The sequence below is a fragment of the Lontra canadensis genome, unplaced genomic scaffold, assembly GCF_010015895.1.
Source record: "Lontra canadensis isolate GAN:19392208 unplaced genomic scaffold, GSC_riverotter_1.0 scaffold85, whole genome shotgun sequence".
In the NCBI taxonomy this organism is placed as follows: Eukaryota; Metazoa; Chordata; class Mammalia; order Carnivora; family Mustelidae; genus Lontra; species Lontra canadensis.
The window spans coordinates 3010911-3032614 of NW_022631079.1; the positions used below are offsets into that span (position 1 = coordinate 3010911).

The window sequence follows — 21704 nt, forward strand, 5'->3', positions numbered from 1 at the left end:
ACCACGTGACTTCTTTAATCTTGACTCTTTTCCCAACTAGCATACAAAATTGTGCTGAAGCGGAGAAACCAAGGCATGGTTCAGATTTGTGATATTTTTTTCCTTGGATCAAAGATTCTGAGCATCCATCTATGAAAACACGTAGCTGTTGATCTGAGTATGTAATTACACGGGAGCAGTTTCAGCTTGGAGGGATGGTAAACAGAGAGCAGGTTTGCTCCATAGAGCAGATTGGCTCACACTTAATAATGCACCAATCACGGGCTATGAGTCAACATGCCAAGGGATCAGGGCTGTGCTGTCCCTACTCTGAAAGCCCCTGATGCCAACACGCACAGTCCTTCTGTGGTGCCGTGTCGCTGAGCGCTGCTCCACTGGCCCAGGTCCAGACACTACCAAAGGCTCGGGAACCGGATTTCCTGGAGAACAGAGCCTCTCTCCAGTTCTGGTCGGCCCGGCTGGACACTCTGTTCAAACTCCAACCAGAGAACAGGTTTGGACCTCGGGAGGCAGGCTGGGGCAGAGACCAGGGATCTGCTCTGTGAACAACAGCCTCAGGCGCCCCGCAGGGTGGTTCAGAGAGCACGTTTTCCGCGCCGCAGGTGGACAGGGCGTTACAGGGTGTCCTGTGCGGCCCGCCTCAGAGACGCGGGCTCACTCCCGCCCCAGGGCATTTCAAAGATCAGGGCAGTGGCTGAGTCAGTCCCGGAGGCGCCCGCCACGAGGAAGCTCGCCCACGCGAGAGGCCCAGCCGACGCCAGCTCCGCTTCAGCCGCAGGTCTCCGAAGCTCCCCGGCGTTTTGCGCCGGTGCCACCGGAGCCGCAGGCGAGGGTCCCCGCGCGCCCCAGCGTTCCCCGTACGAATACCCGCAGCGCGCCGCGCCGCGCAGCGAATCCTGAGGGCCCAGAGCCAGGCGGAAGCACAGTCCGGGCCCTCCCTCTGCCCGCCGGAACCGGAAATCGCTGCCCCGGCGGGTACGTAGCCCTCCGCGGGCCGCGCCGCACCATGTTCCGCGGACCCCAGCGCTTCATCAAGGTCTCGGTGGCGCCGGTCGCTACCCTGGCTGTTGCTCTGCTTTCGTCGGTCTCGCGCTGCTCCCTCCTGGAGCCGGAGGACCTCGCGGTTTCGGCGCTCAGCCCCTACTTCGGTACCAAGACCCGCTACGAGGATGCCAACCCCGGGCTGCTGCCGGACCCCGAGGCGCCGCGGAGGGACCCCGAGCTGCTGGAGGACACGTGCACCCCAGTGCAGCTGGTGGCCCTCATTCGGCACGGCACCCGCTACCCTACGGCCAAGCAGATCCGCAAGCTGCGGCAGCTGCATGGGCTGCTGCAGGCCCGCGGGCCGAGCGACGGGCGCGCTGGCTCCGCGGGCGGCCGGGACCTGGGCGCCGCGCTGGCCGACTGGCCGCTGTGGTACGCGGACTGGATGGACGGGCAGCTGGTGGAGAAGGGGCGGCAGGACATGCGACAGCTGGCGCTGCGCCTAGCCTCCCTCTTCCCGGCTCTCTTTAGCCTCGAGAACTACAGCCGCCTGCAGCTGGTCACCAGCTCCAAACACCGCTGCGTCGACAGCGGCGCCGCCTTCCTGCAGGGGCTGTGGCAGCACTACCATCCCGGCCTGCCGCCACCCGACGTCGCAGGTGACAGCCTGGAGCCGCCGGGGGCAGGGTCCCCTGGCTCGGTAACCCCTCGCTCCCTCCGTCCCCAGGCCCCCGGGTGCCCATCTCGTGTCGCGTGTTCAGGTCTGGGTTGTCTGTCTCCCTTGTCCCCACTCATATTCATCTGTCCGTTCATCAGGGATGCAGTGCACACCTTTCTGGGGCTGGACGTGCTAGCGGGCTGACCGGACAGGAGAGGAGACCGCCGGGCGGGGTTCTCCGTGTCGTGTTCCCAGACAGATTGCCCCCTCTCCGAGCACCAGCCCTGCCTTTCCTCCCTTCCTGGCATCTAGTGCCAGCACTTTCCTTCTTCGAGCTTTGCTTCTTGAAAACTGTTTGGGTTTTTTTACTTAACGATTCTTTTTTTTTTTTTTTTCTTTTTAAATTACATTGGTTCTGGACCCACATCCCATATTAGGAAGCGACTCTCGAGCTCTCTTGACTGCTGTGCTTATTTCTCTGTTTTGACCTTGTATATACTGTAGTCTTACCCTCCCTGTCGCTGTGGTTCAGGGTCATACTCAGTACTTGTCTGATTTATCCCATTACTTTTGCGGAACTGGAGAGATCATCTTGTGGGGCCCTGGTATTCCACAGGTGAAGAAGCTGAGCCCAGGAATGTCTTGTTCATTGTCCTTGGTTCGTCTGAGGACCAGAGTCAGGCCTGGAATCCATGCCAGCACCCCCAAAAAAGTTTAGTCGTCACAGATACTAATAATAACCGATACTTAAGCCTGCTTTATGGCTTTGTGCCAGGCATGCCTGGCATTTATTTCACTAATCCTTACAAAAGTCCTCTATTTTCCCTCTACCTAACAGATGAGGAAATTGAGCCACAGAAACACTAGTGGCCTGTTTTCGCATGGCTAGGTATGGACCCAGGAAATCTGATTTGGAGCTTGGTCTCTTAACCCGTATACACTGCAGTCCATTCGTCTTGTAACTAGGAGTAAGGATGAAAGCATGTAACATGTTTGTGCTGGAGGGATGAGCAAGGGTTAGTGTTTTGTTGGGCAGTTTTTAGGTCAGAAATGACATGAGACATTGTTTAGCTTTAAACCCAAGTGAAAAATAAATTAGACTAGTTTGTCATTTTTCCAGTAGCATTTTCTCTTAACACAGTTCAGCCATCTCCAAGAAGTCATTCTTTTGATTATGTGTCATGTTACTGCTATGTGGGTAGTTCTCTTGGCTGACTTGTTTACTCGTTGAATTGTGCTTTTTAGTGATTAATATAGTAGAAATTCTCCACAAATCTGTTAAATTCAGTGAACATTCAAGGCAGAATATACTTCGCTCTAGCACAGTGTATATAGTGTATACCAAAAAGGGGCTACTGGCCCTGCTGGGATGAAGTCTTAGAGATTGAATCCCTTGCCTGGCTACTTCATTATGATCTCTGTAGTGTGTGTATGTGTATATATATATATGTGTGTGTGTGTGTGTGTGTGTATGGAGAGAGAGAGAGAAAGTTGCCTGTTGTGTTCATCTGGGTTTTCAAGGGAGTCCACTGAATTAGATTTTGTATTATAGCAACAGGATAATACCTTTGTTTCTGTTTAAAGAACAGCAGGAATGAGTTAATAGTAAGGACAAAGAATCCAGATCCACTTGGGAAATTGTATTTTGAGGCCACAGAGAAAGAGGACAAAGGTCACTTATTTTCCAAGTCCGGATGTTTTACCAACTATAATCCAGTTAGCAGTGACATCGGGTAGGATTATCCATTTCAGGAGATCCTGAATTGAACATGCAACATACACGTAAATATGTTTTTTTCAGACTCACATCCAGAGCAAAACGGTATGACTGATTTGATTTTCTCATTTTGTAAAGAGTAGTGGTATTCTTCGTGTTCTTTTCGTGGTAAATTATTGGAGAAATGATGATTGAAATCGATGTGCTTTGAATGTGACTGAAAAAAACAGGCACCCCCCCCCCCAGTAGTTGAGGCATGATTGCGGATGCTTTTATAATACATATTTGCTGCCAAATTGGGGGAATAATGGAACTTAGGGATTCTAAGTGGAAAACATCTGGGAGCTTTAGTTATAAAATAAACCAAAGGCAGAAGCACCAAGCACAATGAAATACAGAGGACCTGAAAGGATGTTTTGTGCTGTTGTCAGTAGTTTTTGTCCAAAGCACTCTTTTGTGAAGTAACACAGTGTTGGGAAAGTTAATACAGAAAATACACTATGTAGGCTTTGGCTTAGAGGAGAAAAACAGATTTGATCTGCTGAATTAGTCTCTCAACATTGTAGTTAGGAACATCGCTAGTTTTCAGTTTGCTTTCTCCCAAGTTTTCTGGGCCCGACAGAAGTAGTACTTAGAGAACACGTTTCTGCACTTACTAGGCTTTTCATGTCTAATTATTTTTGTTTTCTTTCACGAAATATTTATTTCAGCCACCTTTTTTTTTCACCGTTTAGTAATGCAGTAACATTTTATCTCTGATTCTCTGTTTCTTTAGTCTTTTCTAGGATATACTTTCATGAATTACCGCCATTACAAATGGGGAATAATTTTGCTCTGTCTCTCTTGATCATTGTGTGCTAAAGACATGCCAATAAATAAACAGGTTTTTAGTGTTCTTTTTCACACTTGAAACAAAATTTTTAGTAATTTGAGATGATCACTTATGTTGGTGGTATATGTATAAACAAAATTTTTTTTCTGTTTCAGACATGGAGTGTGGACCTCCAAGAATTAATGATAAACTAATGAGATTCTTTGATCATTGTGAGAAGTTTTTAACTGAAGTGGAAAAGAATGCTACAGCTCTTTATCATGTAGAAGCTTTCAAAACTGGACCAGAAATGCAGAACATTTTAAAAAAGGTTGCAGCTACTTTGCAGGTGCCAGTCAGCAATTTAAATGCAGGTATGTGCCCATTATCTTTCATTCGAACTCTGGAATAATTTTAAATGGTCCTCAAACTCTGAAAATGAAAAAATATAGAAGCATAAAGTAATTCTTTTTAAAGGCCCACGATTGATTTTACATTAAGAAAATAATACACTGTTGTCAAGAAAATGGTATATATCATGCTTACTGTTTTGAGATTCATATACTTCTTTGAGCTTTATGTAAATGAATGTACACGATTTTTGCTATATCCTGGAATTTTTTTTTTTTTTTGAGAACAGAGGTATATAAAGCTTTGACTGTAAGCGTTTTTTATATAATTTACATTTTTAAAAATTATTTCCTCAAAATGATAAAAGTGGAAAATTATATAAAATTCTTTAGCTGTTGAAGCTGTTCAGAAGTGTGTATATGTTCATGTTTTGAGGAGGGATATTAGAAAGTAAAAAAAGCAAAGTAGTGTGGGCATTTTCTTTGAGGCCTTTAAGCCTAGAGATGCTAAAAAGAATGCGCATTTGTGTCTGTCAAAAGGTGTTGCAGTAGATAGGCTGCCTGTTGCAATTTGTCATGCAGCCTTGTACACCAGGGGAGTGCAGGGGGGCACTGTTAATAATTATGCTGGAGAAAGCAATGTCTACAATAGCCAAACTATGGAAAGAACCTAGATGTCCATCAACAGATGAATGGATAAAGAAGATGTGTATATATACAATGCAGCCATTGTATATGGAATACTATGCAACCATCTAAAGAAATGAAATCTTGGGGTGCCTGGGTGGCTCAGTGGGTTAAGCTTCTGCCTTCGGCTCAGGTCATGATCCCAGGGTCCTGGGATGGAGCCCCGCATCAGACTCTCTGCTCAGCGGGGAGCCTACTTCCCCCTGTCTCTCTCTGCCTGCCTCTCTGCCTACTTGTGATCTCTGTCAAATAAAATAAATAAAATATTTTAAAAAAAAAAGTGAAATCTTGCCATTTGCAAGGACGTGGATGGAACTAGAGAGTATTATGCTGGCAAAATAAGTCAATCAGAGAAAGACAGTTACATGATCTCTCTGATATGAGGAATTTGAGAGGCAGGGAGGGGGGGTTGTGGGGGGCAGGGAAGGGAAAAATGAAACAAGATGGGATCAGGAGGGAGACAAACCATAAGAGACTCTTAATCTCACAAAACAAACTGAGGGTTGTTGAGGGGAGGGAGGGTAGGCAGAGGGTGGTTGTGTTATGGACATTGGGAGGGTATGTGCTATGGTGAGTGCTGTGAATTGTATAAGACTGACGATTCACAGACCTGTACCCCTGGGGCAAATAATACATTATATGTTAATAAAAATAAGTAAAAAAAATTATGCTGGGGAAGCAGGTGGAAAGCCAGGGCACATGTTCACCTGCCAATAGGAAACAAAGAAAAAATAATGGGAATTTTCTCTGATTTCTAAGAATTCATAATTCATATAGCAAATGTCGACAAGCATACAAAGATTGGGGATTTCTTATATTGTGAATAAACTTCCAAAAGGCTAGAAGTTGGGAAAAAAATAGACTAGAATCACGGAGCCTGAATGCTTTATAAGCATCAAAAAAATGAAGATGCCTGTACTAGCATTTAAAATTGAATTTTTTTCTTTTCCCAAAGTGGCTAAACATTGTGGTCGCCTCCAGAGCTTTAAAATTTATTTATTTTAGGGGCACCTGGCTAGCTCAATTGATAGGATATGTGACTCTTGATCTCAGTGCTATGAGTCCACGTTGGGTGTGGAGATTATGTAAAAATAAAAATTTAAAAAATGATTTTAGTGGCAAGTAATTTAAGCCTATAAATAATAATAAAGGCTGATACAATGAATGAATGTCGATATACCCACAACTCAGTTTTATCAAATTTCAACATGCTGTAGTTAATTTCTTTAGGGAATTAAAGTCCATCAGTTCCTCTCTGGAAGTTTATTTCTCTTCTTCTCTTCCCAGCGGTAGTCATCATGAACTGAGCATTTAAATCACCCCATGCCAGTTTTTATGTTTCTGTACATAAATGGTATGTTGTTTTGCAGGTTTTAAAACTTACATGAATCGTATTGAACTATAATTTCAGTCTGAAATTTGATTTTAATTCAACTTATTTTCTATTCTTAAAATTACTTTAAAAGATTTTATTTATTTGAGAGAGACCGAGACAGAGAGAGACAGCGCATGAGCAGGAGGAAGGGCAGAGGGAGCAGCACAGTCCCTGTGGAGTGGGGAGCTCAGCACGGGGCTCGATCCCAGGACCCTGAGATCATGACCTGAGCTGAGGGCAGACGCTTAACCAGCTGAGCCACCCAGGCGTCCCTCAATTTTTTATTCTTTATTTTAATGTGTGTGATTTTAGTCCTACATTTTAACTTTATGTACGAAATTTGTTTATGTAACTATACCAGTATCTAGCTATGCCTTTGGTTAGTAGGGGGTTAGACAGTTGAAGATTTTTTAAAAAATAATTTTTGGTCTCAGATTATTTGTGTTTTACTGATGAGGTGACTGAGAGCAACTTCTTTTTGGAGGCAACATAAGCATAGTGGTTAAAATTATGGGTTCTGGAATTGGACTGTTTGTATTTGAATTTTGACTCTGTTTTACTGTCAACTAACTCTGTGGTCTTTACAAGTTCATTAATAGTTCTAGGCCATAGTTTTTCTGTAAGGTGGGTATAGGAATTGTACCTTTCTTTTAGGATTATTCAAGGATTATGTGAAATTAATTAGTGTGGAGCATTAGTACAGTGCCTGGCAGAGTAATGGCTCAAAACTACTGTAGCTATTTAAATCCTTTTGTTTTTAACATAGAGGGGTGATAACATATGTATTTACTGTAACTTATTTTTACTTAGCAATGTATCTGTCTTATGTAGCTCTTTTTTTTTTTTTTTTAATTCTGTGTGATTTCATAGGATATATGATTCAGATTCTAGGTCAGTGATAGTTAAAAACTTATTTAACCCATCAGATTTTACTGGTGGAGGGGACCGGACCTAATACGGTGCAAATTTTTTTGGTAGGAAATCATTTTCCTACTGAGGTTTTTCTTAGTTTTTCACCCTTTCAAATGATGTTGCAATAAACATTTTTATAATCTGGTTTTTGTCCTAGAGAATTTATAAAGTGAATAACTGGAGGTGGAATTGTTGGGTTGAGGACAATGAATATTTTACACCTTGACACATACTTCCAGATTGTTCTCTGAAAGTGTAGAAATTATGTCAATAATAGATGAGATCTCCCCCTTATCCAATAGTAGCTGTTGTTAGTCGTTTTGATTTTTGCCAGTTTGATTAATGAAAAATGGTATCTGGCTTTAATTTGTATTTCTTTGGTCACTTGTGAAGATGAGCATGTCTTCCTGGGTCTGCAAGCTACTTGCATTCTTTCTGGGGTTTGCCTCTTCCTTATCTTGTCCATTTCTATCAGATTATTTTTGTTTTTCTTATTCTTAGGGACCCTTTATGTGTCACAGATTTATTGATTATATATCCTTTAATTTTGCTTGACAAAGGATAAATCCTTTGCCTATTATTGTTCCTAACAGGTTCTCTTTATTTATTGCTCACTTTTTAAGTTTATGGTGCCTTTGACTGTACCCTTTTTGTCTGTTACATAGCCATGTCTGTCTTTTCATCGTGGCTGTTCGATGTTGTATTTTGCCTAGGAATACTCTCTTACCCCAAGATTACTCTATTTTCCTATGTCTTCCTTTATTTTACTTTAGTTTTTAATGTTTAAATCTCTGATCTATCTGAAATACCTTTGAGGTTCCAAAAGACCGGCCAGGAAGTCAGCATGGTCTTTGTGACACCTCATGAAGAGTTCACACCTATTTTGCAGGTGGAATGATTGAGACCAGAGAGGCTGGAACCCCTTGCTCAGGATGATTAGTGGCAGAATTAGGTCTTATAGCCTGTCGTTTTCTCAAGTGTTTTTTGGTGAAATTTTTCCATCAACTTCCTTCCAGTTAAAGAACAGACCATTAGGATCGACTTTCATAATTTCAGAACTAGAACTTTGAGTGTGAATAAGTCAGGTTCTTTTCATTGAACATCCATGGTCCTTTGAAGTCACTACATTATATTAGGTATTAGGATTATCAACCCTCTGGTTTATTCAAGCAAAGTTTGTAAATGCCTTTTGCGTGTGTTCTCAATTAAATATTCTTTTTGTACTATATACTGCCTTAGGGGAAGTTCTTTAAACTCAAACCTGGTTCCTTGGGAACAAGGAGAGACACTGAAGTTAAAAAGCAAAGCGCAGGGCAGCCCTGCAATGGCTCCCGTTCTCTCCGTAGCATCGAGCAGCGGCCCCGTGCCTGTGACCAGACAGCACAGCCACCTGTCATAGCCAGGGACTTGGTGCCCTACCCTTCCCTTCAAAACCCAGGGCTATTTAAAGGTCATATAATCAGCTCATTCTCAATGTAAAAATCCAGATAACCTGACATCTGCCACCTCACTGAGCAACGAAAACTAAAAGACGGGTGCCATTAGCATGCTCTCTCTCCAGTGTGTCACTTCCCCTCTTCGATTCTTTCCTTCTTGACCCTTGATTTTCCCTCCCTCCTGACCCCCATTTACTCTGCCCTCTCTCCACCTTTTGCAGTCCTCATCCGTTTTTGCATCCTCCTCTCTGTACTCCTGCCTCACAGAACGAAGCGTTGTGTCCTTAATAGTGCAGTTCCGCAAAGGTAGTTTGTTATTCCTCATTTTCAAGGTGGGTTAAACTCTGTTGGATTTGGTAGACAAACGTGCTCTTAACAAACACATTTCTTTTAAAACCAGAAAAAATGGTAACTTGTAGATACCAGTTAAATGTTTTAGTTTCATTGGACTGAAATTTCTACCTCCTCGTGGTTTCTTCCTGACAGTTCTAGTTCTGCCTGTTTGGATGGTACAGAGTGGGTCTTCATTTTTCGATAATCTGATAATCAGGAAAAGGCCAAATCATCTTTTCCTCCATGCTGAACCTACCCAGGTCCTTGGACTGTGCCACACGTGGCTTTCTGTAGCTCTTTAGCCTCTGGAAGATTATGGAGAAGAGTGACTCACAGATTCTACCTTTCTCTTTTCCCCCCAGATTTAATTCAGGTAGCTTTTTTTACCTGTTCATTTGACCTGGCAATTAAAGGTGTTAAATCTCCTTGGTGTGATGTTTTTGACATAGATGACGCAAAGGTAAGTATTATTTTTGCGGTTTCTTTGCTATTTATTTATTTGTTGCATTATTTTTGTTGTTGTTACTTGAAAAAGCTTTTCAAAAAACAAGTGGAACAGGGAGCACGAGCTGTCTTTGACAGACTTATCATTTTCCTTACATAGGGAATGAATTGTTCAAATGGGGTCTACATACTTACAGTTTGGGTTCAGAAAACTTTGGAAAACATTCTTCTGTGGTGATTTGATTTGCAGATCCACCCAATTAAAACCCTATTTTACCCCTCATGAGATTTTATTGCTAGAAGGGATTGTAGAGCTATTAAAATCCAAATTCTTTTTAAAGGAAGCCAGAGCTCAGAGAGGATGAATGGTTTTTCAAATACCTAACTTTTCTTTTTTAATAGTTTTTGTGATAAATTGAGCTCCATGTTCCACCTGGTAATGGCAGTAAGCCCTCCACAGTTTCTTTCTGCCTGCTTTGTATGTTCTTTCTTCCCTCTTCACTCATACTGCTTCTTTCAGACTCTAGAAAAGAGAAGGCCAGACAGGTCTCAGCTGACTTTAAGTGAGGCAAATTCTGGTCATTTCTGGGATGTTGGGAGCCAGGAGGTAGGGTAGGAGAGTGTTAATTGTTTTCGTGAGCATTGAGGATGTTGGCATTGGATAGGATTCTGGTGTCTTTGTGGATCATTCAGGCGTGTGGACTTGTGAAACTTCAGTCGTCTCTCGCATCCGTATAAAATGTTCAGTATGCCATGTGAAAATCAATTATTAACTTTAAAACTTAACATCAGGTTTTGAAAAGAAGTGTACTGTTTGCCAGATACTAGCAGGTTTTTAAGCCAAGAGCTAATGTACATTTGAGGATAAACAAGTGATTTATTTTATTACTCAAAGACCAGAGCGACCACAACAGATTTAAGGTGGTTTTACGCGTTACCAGGCTCACGTGGGACTGGGGCTTAGCCATGTGATTGGAAGCAGAGGAGAGGACCCTCAGTGAGTGACTGCTGTCAGACGCTGAGCACCGGTGGTAATGGGTATGCTCTGTTTTCCTCTCTGTCTGTTTCTCTCCTCTAACTGTCCAAAACTCATCTCGTAGAAATCTCCTCACCATAAAATTAATAATTATGCCAGTATAGGTACAAACTGAAATTTAGGGTCACCATTCACATGGGTCAAAATACTGCCCTCCCTTTTTCCCTTCCCTACCCAGTTTGCTCGAGGGGAAAAAAGTTGATAAACAGAAGTAACTGAATACTGTATAAATGTTTGGTGGGCATTGGCCAAGGGAAATTCACCTCTTAACAGAAGAGCAATTTCATTTGTCCTGGTTACTGCCCGTGGTGGGATGTTCGGCACGTGCTCACCAGGCCCCGCTCTCTGCGCAGTTCCCGTTGCGAGCAGCAGCATCCCTGGGGTCTCTTCCACGTACCGGCAGCTTTAGGTTCAAGTGACAGCTGCTTTTCCATGCCGAGGACGCGCACCTCCCACCGCAGCCGGCCACTTCCTGTCCTGTTTGTCCTTGCGACACCTGCCACTTTCCCTTCCTTTTCCTTATTTGGATCCTTCTCCTTGGAAGCATTTTGCTCTTGCTTTTTGTGCATCTGTCTCTTCGGGAGGTAGTTTGACGCATGCCAAAACCCGGGAAGTCATGATCTGCTTCCTTTGCCTTGATTCCCACACGTGTTAGAAGGTGGAACTATAGGGTACATATAGTACATAGAGTACCTTAGAACTACAAGTACACCCCCTGTAGTTCTAAGATTCTAGACTACTTGACTTTCTCTTTCTTCCCCCTCCCCTTTTTTAGTATTATCCTTTTGTCTCTTTATTATTGCCTGTGAAGAGTTTTTTTTTTTCCTGCAACTTATTTTGAAAATTTTCAAACTGACAGAAATCGTAAGAATGATAACAGTAAACACTCACATTTGTGAGTTGTTTACTTTTCTTTGCCACATTTGTTTTTCTTCACAGATAGGGAGTTTCCTGTTGCTGCCATCATGAATTACCACAGACTTAGTGGCCTAAAACAATACAGATTTATTATCTTACAGTTCTGGAAGTCAGGCATTCAGAATGAATCTTACAGTGCTAAAATCAAGATGCAAGTAGTGTGTTCTTTGTGGAGCACACAAGAGGAAAATCTCCTTGCCTTTTCCAGTCTCTAGAAGCCCCCTGCATTTTTTTAGTTTTTAAAAAAACCTGTTTCTATGGTTATATCTCCTACTCTGTCCTTCCTAACTACTCCTTATAGGGATCTTTGTGATTACATTGGCACATGTATGTAGCCCAGAATAATTTTCTCATTTTAAGATCCTTCATCACACCTGCAAATTCCCTTTTATCATGAGAGAGAATACAGTAATAGGTTCTAGGGATTAGGATGTGGACATCTTTAGGGAGCATTTATTCTGTCTGCCACATATATATGATCTTTTTTCTTTGCAGACTTCAAAGCACTTCTTTTTTTTTTTTTTTTAAAGATTTTATTTTTTATTTGTCAGAGAGAGAGAGAGAGCACAGGCAGGCAGAGTGGCAGGCAGAGGCAGAGGGAGAAGCAGGCTCCCCGCCAAGCAAGGAGCCCGATGTGGGACTCGATCCCAGGATGCTGGGATCATGACCTGAGCCGAAGGCAGCCGCTTAACCAGCTGAGCCACCCAGGCATCCCTTCAAAGCACTTCTTGAAATACTTGAATATGTATCTAAAAAACAAGAACATTCTGCTACATAGACAAAGTATAATTGTTTTACGTATATATGTAATAGTGCAGTATTATCTAGTACATACAATATTGAAGTTTTCACATTTGTCTTAATAAAGGTCTATATTTAGACTTTTTTCTCCCCTTAAACTCAGGGTCTAATGAAGGATCACTCATTGCATTTACTTGTCATGTCTTTTTAGTTTTCTTTAATCTAGAGAAGTGCTGCAGCCTTTTGTCTTTTAGACATTGGCATTTTGCAGGTGTCTGGACCCTTTTTTTTTTTTTTTTGGCAGAATGCGTTTGTGTCCCATTTCCAACTTTTGATTAGGTTAACATAGACTAAGGTTTAAGCGTTTTTGACAAGAATACTGTGTAAGTGATGTGTCTGCGTATCTTTTTGTCACATTGTTGATGACGACATGTTTGATCATTTGGTTAAAGTGATGCTTGGCAGACTTCTCCATTGCAGAGGTGCTTTTTTAACCTTTGTAAATAACTTCTTTATTTAATTGGCCGTGATGTGAACATTTGAAATATATGTTTATTAAGTTAATTGAATAAGAGCTTCCTTTTTATATATTAAAAAGCAAGTAAGTTTCTTCATTTAAAAATACAAAGTTCTCTTTTATGTTTCCTGTGATTATTTTCTTTTTTAATGATTTGATAGAAAATAACTTCTGTCTCTGCTTAGAACTTTTCACTGTGAAATAGGTTTATATACTGAAGTATTTACAGATGAAATAACTTTACTTTAGATTTAAATTTACTTTAGAATAATCCAGTGGTGGGGCGCCTGGGTGGCTCAGTGGGTTAAAGCCTCTGCCTTGGGCTCAGGTCAGGATCCCAGGGTCCTGGGATCAAGCCCTGCATCGGGCTTTCTGCTCAGCGGAGATCCTGCTTCCCTTCCTTTCTCTCTCTGCCTGCCTATCTGCCTGCTCGTGATCTATGTCTGTCAAATAAATAAATAAAATCTTAAAAAATTTTTTTTTTGAAAATTGAAAGTGAATAGATATTTATTAAATTCTGGGAATCACAGAGATTATTGGATATCCAGAACCTTGTGAAATGCGGGACCATGGGTGCCTACATAAAGCAAATCTTGTTTGGGTGCCTGCTCTCTGCTAGGCACATGGTTGGAATGGAAGATTCTAACATAACATAGGCATTGTCCCCTTTAAGGAGTAAAAGACACAAACCATTGGAAGGCAATAGGATGGCTATAATTAGGTGTAGGGATACATAAAGGAGAAAGCTGGTGTAATGGCAGTCGATCTTTATAGACGAAACGACACATGGACTAGGTACTTTTTTTTTTTTCTTTATCTGGTTTTTATTCAACTTTGTTTTTATGCTAAGATTTTATTCATTTGAGTGGAGAGAGAGAGCAAGCTATGGAGGGGGCAGAGAGAGAAGCAAACTCCCTGCTGAGCAGGTAGCCCTGGCGGGGGGTGCTTGTTCGCAGGACCGTGAGATCATGACCTGAGCCAAAGGCAGGTGCTTCACCGACTGAGCCACCCAGGCGCCCCTATTCAACGTTTTTTAAGATTTACCTATGATGATGCTATAGTTCACTTATTTTCATTGCTTTATGGATTTCCATTACATGAATTAATCACTTTTACCCCCAGCCCAGTCCATTGTCTTGTTGGTAGACGTTTGGGCTATTTTCAGTTTGGGGCTATTAAGAACATTATCGTGTAGGTCCGTTGGGGTTACGCAGACATATTTCTGAAGGTCTGGGTCTGTGGTAGAATTGCTGGGTCACAGGTTATGCAGAACTTCAAATTTACTAGATAATAATGCCAAACTATTTTTGATGTCCCAGCTTATGTTTCTGTCTTCTTTTCATATCTTTTTTTTTCTTCCCCCGCTTTTGACTTTATTCTTTTAAATCTTTGGAATTTGTGATAGTACGTTCATTTACGCAGCAGTTTTCATTCGGCTGACTGTTTTAGATATATAGCAGTTTTCTTTTTCTTTTGTGTGTTTGTATAGATGCTGTGCTGGTTCCCCTTTTTAATGATTACTCATCTTTGCAGCAAGTTCAGCTTTTCTTCCTCCCTAACCGGCCAGTGGGGATGAACAGCTATTCAGAAAGGAGTAGTGTTCCTTCCGCTTCAGAGTTGCTTTCCTCTGAGATCCTCTGCAGGTGCTTCCTGCTGACCTTGACCAATCTGTCTCCTGGGAGCCATATTACAGACTGTGCAGGGAGGCTCCCCTCAGGCCTCCTGGTTTCAAGCTAAGAGGTGTTGATTGTGCTCCTCCTAGTATTCCTGTGCTTTGAGGATCTGTCTTCCTCTGGTTTTGTGAGATGTTTTGATTTTCAGTGCACTTAGGAGCCCTCCCTTGTTTATGACTGTGGTGGGGGATAAAGATCTCCTACTCTCTTCCTCGAAGGCATTTGCATCTCTCTTTTTCATGCATTTTCTTTAGGGTGATTTTGAGAGAACAGAGAGACATGTATATCCTTATTCCATCCTATTAAAACCCAAGGTTTTTTTATTTTCCAGTGAAGAACACTTGTAATTCTTTGTCATAAAATGTGATGTGTGTTTGGAGTAGTCTCGTAGTTATTGGTGTAGTTTTTGAATGTTGGTGTGTTGGTGGGGTGAGGTCTGGAACAGACGGCTAAGAAAGAATTCTTGAGATATCTTTGGTGCAAAAAGGTGGTTTTATTAAAGCACAGGGACAGGTCCATAGGCAGAAAAAGCTGCTGCCCTGTGATTGTGAGATGCAACTGATTGTATGCTTTGGGCTTGGGGGGATTAAAGATGAGGGAAGTTTCGGAAGGATTTTCACATGCTGAAGAGGACTTAGGAGAAACTGGAGGCCTTGCTGTTGTCAAACCGAGGTGATTGTTCCCTCTAGCAAGGCATTAACCGGGAGACAGTTGGGAGCTTCCTAGAGGAATGTTAATACTCTGCCCTACCCGAGTATTTGTCAGTGGGCTGCAGGTTATAAGGACATTTAATTTGAACTGTATTTCCTTCTGCCTTTGTTTCCCACATCAGTTATTATTACCAATTAAGGAAATTTATTTCTTGCTTACCGAAGCCTTCTATTTATTGTTTTTAAAATCAGGGATGTGTGCTGAATTTTTGTCACCCGGGAAGATGATTGTGGTTTTTATTTATTTATTTTTTAATCTTCCAACATAGTAAATTGTTGGTACATTTTCTAGTATTGAGTCATCCTTGCATTCCTTCTTTCTTAAGATAAATTCTCTTACAGACTGCTTTTTCTCCTAGTTAGAGCTCACATTTCTTGTTTCTTCATGTATTTCTAGCAATTTTTTATTTACTGGACATTGTGAATATTATATTGTTGAATGCCTAAATTTTGTTGCCTTCCTTTATGGAGTTCTGAATTTTGTTTTATTTTGCTGTTAGGTTACTTGTGGGTCACCTTGATCCCTTTGAGGTTTATTTCTGAGTTTCATGCTCTGGATCTGACCTATAAAACTCAGAAACAAACCTTTATTTGTAAACATGCCTTTACTGTTAAGTGTGACCCTTCTGGGGTCTATGTTGGACATCCATGTGTCTACTGAAATTCTCCTACTTAGGCTGCTTGGAACTTGAATATCTCCCAGCCTTGTGATAGCTCTGGAATTCAGCTTATAATTCTCACAACACTGAGCAACAGAGTCAAGAGGACCCCTTTTTGTGTAGCTTCTTCCTTTCTGATACTCTTGTCCTGCTAATTCCAGCCCCTTAAGACTGCGTTCTGACTCCTCTCCTCTGCAGGACTGCACGATTCTGCCTGACATCCCTTCCCCCCACTACCCCCCAGCCTCCGCAGGCCACAGTTTCAAAGTGCCTCCAGGCAGAAACCTGGGCGTTTGGAAGGTTTGCTTTGTTTTTCTCCTCTCCGTGATCACAGTTCAGTGCTCAATACTCAATGACTGAAAACATTTGTTTTACATATTTTGTCCTGTTTTCTACTTGTGTATGTCCAGAGGGCATGCCTGGTGTTACTCCATCATGACAGATGGTACCTTCTTTCAGTAGACTGCTGAATTTTTTTTGGTAATTTCATGAAATTCAGAATTAAAAGAATTAAAAAAATTTTTGGTAATTTCATTAAATTGTTTAAATGAATTAAGCATTCATTAAATTGTGTTTGTAGTGAGGTTGTTTATGGCCATGGCTCTCATCTGTGAGTGGTACTGATGGCCCGGCCCTATCCTTTTCCTGGCTGGGGGGTTAGAACACAAGGGGGGGATTTCTTTGTGCACCTGTGACTAAGAGCCATAGTTGAGAGCACAGGAATTGCAATGCAGCGGGCTGAAGTTTTCCTGGCTCTTTTCTCTGTGCTTTCTTTGTTCAGTTTTGGGTACAGGCTTCCACTGTGCTCCTAAAATGAGTTGAGAAGCTTTCTGATATAAGAAAAATGTTAAGGTTCGAAATCGGCAGCCAAGAAAGTATTCTTGTGACGTCTTTAGTGCAAAAAGGTGATGTTATTAAAGCACGGGGACAGGACCCATGGGCAGAAAGAGCTGCACTGGGGTCATGAGGAGTTGCCCATTATACACTTTCAAGTTGGGAGGGAGTTAGGGATGGCGTGAATCTCTTAAGGAATTTTGGAAGCAAGGTTTCCAAGACCTTGAGGGGGCTAGCTGTTGTTGGGAAAAGGTCATTTATTACCGTCTAATAAAACCTGAGTCATGAGACCCTTCAGATGTATATCGGTCGGCCATATGCTTGGGGGGGTGATTGCCAACATGTATTTTGGGGGGTTTAGAGATAAAGAAAATTTCCAAAGGAATTTTTATATGTTAAAGTAGACTTACAAGATCCTGGAGGTCAGGTTAGTATTGCCTGTTGCTCTCAGCAAAGTGTCAACATCCAGGCAGCTGAGTCTCTAGAGGAAGGTCACTCTGCCTGTTTCGAGAACTTGTCTGTGGGCTTTAGGTGGTGAGGAAATTTAATCATTTTTTTTCTGTCTTTGTTTCCCACATCACTTTATCCTTTCCTGTACTCTGGAATAACTTAATTATTAGGAACTAACTCTTCTTGAAGGTTTGGTAGAACTCCTACTTTAAACCAAATATGCCTGGTCTCTTTCAGATAGACTTTTATCTCTAGTTATTTTGTGTAGTCATATTTTTCTGTGTCAATTTGGCTAATTTATATTTTCCTAGAAAAACTGCTTATTCCATTTACATTTTCAGATCCTTTTGAGATAACGTTTCAATAGCATGCATGTGTGATTTTTAAAAAATCTTCAGGCATATCTCCTTTTTCATTTCTGATACTGTTTTATTTCTTGAATGGATTTGGCAGAACTTTAATTCTTTTAATTTTAATTCTTTCATTTAAAAAAATTTTACTTTGTCCCTTTTGCTAACTTCTTGATTTAGTTGCTTCTTTAATGTATGTTTAGTTTTGTTTTTGGTATATGGCTCTTTGCTCTTAAATTTACTATGGCTTGCACTTAGTTTCTCTAGGGACCTTTTGGGGAAGAATAACAATTACTGCAGTCTTCTTTTGTACCCATTTAAAAAAAAAAGATTTTATTTATTTATTTGACAGAGAGAGGGACAAGTAGGCAGAGAGAAGTGGGGGTGGGGAGCAGGCTTCCTGCTGAGCAGAGAGCCTGAGGTGGGGCTTGATCCCAGGACCCTGAGATCCTGACCTGAGCCGAAGGCAGAGGCTTAACCCACTGAGCCACCCAGCCGCCCCATACCTATTTTTATTTTTAGGTAAGCTCTACACCCAATGTGGGGCTTGAACTCTCCCCTCTCCTCCCCCAAGATCAAGAGTCACAGCCGGAGCCCAACTTGTATCTTTTTCCAGGGAATGTTTTCGTCCCCTGGTTTTGGTGTTTATCTGATCATATGATACATGAGTACAAAGTTTAACATTCAGAGAAAGTCTGCCTTAATCACCAGTTGTAATTCAAGAGGCTCCACAGAGATCAGTCCCTGCTGTCTGTTCAGTGTGTACCTTTTAGCCCTTTTCAGTGCTGCTATTTATAATCTATATCACTTTTTAAGATTTTATTTATTTATTTGACAGAGAGAGAGATCATAAGTAAGCAGAGAGAGAGGGGGAAGCAGGCTCCCTGCTGAGCAGAGAGCCCAGTGCGGGGCTCGATCCCAGGACCCTGAGATCATGACCTGAGCCAGAGGCAGAGGCTTAACCCACCGAGCCACCCAGGCACCCCAATCTATATCACTCTTAAAACAGTAAACAGTACAATGTGTGTTTGTAGGTATGCATGTCTTGGTAATAAATGGTATTATACTGTAATTATTCTTAACCTGCCCTTCTCATTCGGTATGTCTTGGAGAGATCTGTCCATATCAGTACATATAGACCTACAACATACAAGTTTTAAATAACTGCCTAGTATTCCATAGTATGTGTATACCATTGTTTAGTCAACCATCTGCCTATTATGAAATTTAGGTATTTCCAGGAATCTTTCTCCTGCCCTATAAGCAGTGCTGCTCTAAGACGTTCTTAGACATGCTGTCTTGTGTTCATCTGTGACTATGACTTCATAAGAAATGGAATTAAATGGGCTATAGAAATATATGCTTTTATGGATTTTGCCAATTTGTGCTTTAGAATGTCTGTACCAGTATACATTCTTTTTCTATATCCTTCATCTACTTTTATTACCATTTTTGCAAAAGTGATACACGAACCAAAGTAACTTGCTTTCTATCTGGTTTCTAGCTCTATAAAATTCTTAAAAGTTCCTGATCCATTGTTCACATCTTCATGTGGTACAATGACGATTCTTCTATTTCTCTCTTTTTTCCTGTACGTATTTTTGCTATCACTTGAAAGTAATTTTAGAAGCAAGGGGAAGTGAGCTCCTGTCCTTAGCCCTCTGTCCTGAGCGTCCGTGGATGCTGGGTTATCGGCCATGAGTACTAACTTGCTTTTGCATGCCGGCCCCCACGTTCCCACAATTCGAGTTCTTGTTTCATCATAAATCTCTGCGTGGCATGGACTTTTGGGGCAACTCTTAAAAGCTGAAAATGCAAATATAAACTCAGTGAATGCTAAGATTCTATTATACTTTGTGGAGAATGGTAATTAAACAATGTCACCTTTTCTGAGTCATTAAATCAGGGAATCTGTTAACGTTAATGTCATAGTAATGATTTTTGAAATTTTTACTTTTAGGTATTAGAATATTTAAATGATCTGAAGCAATATTGGAAAAGAGGATATGGGTATACTATTAATAGTCGATCCAGCTGCACCCTGTTTCAGGATATCTTCCAGCACTTGGACAAAGCAGTTGAACAGAAACAAAGGTAAAAACTTAAAACAACTTTTTTTGATATGTATTCTCTTTGCCCAATTAAGCTTTTTGAAAATGTTTTATAATGGATGAATTTTTAAAAATAGGTTTTGCTTTTTTAAAATATTTAAATTTAATTTTAATATTTAATTTTAATATTTTAATATTTAAATTTTAATTAAATATTTTAATTGAATAAATAATTATTTAATGTTTTAATATTTGAATTTAATATTTAATTTTAATATTTAATTTTTAATATTTTAATATTTGTTTTAATATTTTAACATAATATTTAAGCTTTTGAAAAAATTAGATGACATAATGTGAGTTATCAAACGTTTAAACCCTTCGTTCAACCCAACAGCTATAGAGCATTACTTAGGATTAGCACGTGCAATGGTTCCCTTTTCCTGCTGCCTCTTGCCCCCTCTACTCCTTATCCCCTGTGACTGCTCCTCTCAGGTTGGTGGATATCATTGCTTTGCGTGTTTAAAAGTAGTCTTTATTATAAATGTGTGTGTGTAAACAGTATGTTGTTTAGCCCAGAGTTATATGCTCATTGTCTTCTGGGACTTATTTTTTTCCCCTCCCCTTCAGCATTACATTTACAAAGTAAAAAACTAAACATTTTTACTATAGTGTAATATTTAGTAATGTCTGATATTCAGTAAAGAAGTACCACAGTTAATAGCGTCTTTTCTTGTCAGTGGACATTTGGATAGTTTCTGTCTTTGCTGTTACAAATCGTGTAATTGCACATGGCTTCTGGTAGAAATGCGAAATGTTTTTATTTTGAATGAGAGTTTCTCATGGAAAAGCCTTTGTTAACATTCATACTTTTCAACTTTCCAAGGTTTAAAAAAAAAACTTTTCATAATTTAAACCTGTAATAGAACCTAACTAACTCCATTTTATTTGATAATATGCTTTTGTGAGAGCTTAGACATTAATAATTAGAGGCAAAAATGCTGTAAAAATGAGACAGACTGAAGATTGTGTATTTGTGTTTGCAGTACTAAGTTTTATACACACATGTAGAGAGAGAGAGGTGTGTGTGTGTGGATATGACTGTCGTTTAGGAAATTTTCTTTGGTTTGTTGGGAGTTAGGGAAGAAAACTGGATTGAGTATTTAGTTTCTGCTACCAGACACTTTTCGTGGGGTAGTATAGTCAAAGCAGGTTCCGTCTTTGATGTAGGCATTAACTTCTTTCCTACTTAGTTTTTTGTTTTTTTTTTAAGATTTTATTTATTTATTTGACGGAGAGAGAGATCGCAAGTAGATGGAGAGGCAGGCAGAGAGAGAGAGAGAGGGAAGCAAGCTCCCTGCTGAGCAGAGCCCGATGCGGGACTCAGTCGCAGGACCCTGAGATTATGACCTGAGCCGAAGGCAGCGGCTTAACCTACTGAGCCACCCAGGCGCCTCTTTCCTACTTAGTTTTATGAGTGGTTTATAACCTGTTAATTTTGTAAGAGAACAGATTTTTGTTGTTTGTTCATTGTTACCCTGTTGTTGAATGTGAGGAACTGCAGACTTAAAATTGTGTCAGAAAGATTCATAAATAATTTTCGCGGGATTTGCTACTACGATTTGATACCAGATTTAAAGTTTGAGAAGTTATTGTTGTTTCAAAATGATTGAAAGCTTGAGAAGTTATTATTGTTTCAAAATTTTTGTACCCTGAAAACTATGAAACATTAGGGAAATTACAGATGGCCCAAATAAATGGAGAGATATGCTATTGGTATGGATTGGAAGCCAGATTGATCATCTATAGGCTGAATGCAGTCTCTACCACAGTTTTAGTAGGTCCCTTTGTAGAAGTTGAGAGGCTTACTCTAAAATTTGTACAGAAATGCAAAAGAACCTTGAAGAGCTAAAACAATTTTGAAAAAGAACAATAGCAACAAAAACTTTTAATTATCTCATTTCAAAGCTTACTATAAAACTGTAGCCATGGACAGATAGATCAATGAATAGAATCAAGTCAATAATATACTGTTATGTGGTCAGTTTTTGACAAAGA

General features: G+C 40.8%; 1 protein-coding gene across 3 annotated transcripts in view; it reads left to right on the forward strand.

The window, feature by feature from the left end:
- Positions 1 to 975: 975 nt before the first annotated feature.
- The window catches only part of MINPP1 (multiple inositol-polyphosphate phosphatase 1), a 40562-nt gene continuing 19833 nt past the window's right edge, over positions 976 to 21704 (forward strand). Inside the window, exons 1-4 of one of the 3 annotated variants that reach the window (XM_032883018.1) lie at positions 976 to 1643; positions 4347 to 4544; positions 9626 to 9723; positions 19556 to 19689. In XM_032883018.1, the coding sequence (XP_032738909.1) occupies positions 1007 to 1643; positions 4347 to 4544; positions 9626 to 9723; positions 19556 to 19689 (1067 nt within the window). In that variant the 5' untranslated portion in view covers positions 976 to 1006. Of the gene's footprint in view, positions 1644 to 4346; positions 4545 to 9625; positions 9724 to 19555; positions 19690 to 21704 lie in introns of those variants that run through there. The other 2 variants (XM_032883019.1, XM_032883020.1) reach the window with 2 other exon arrangements.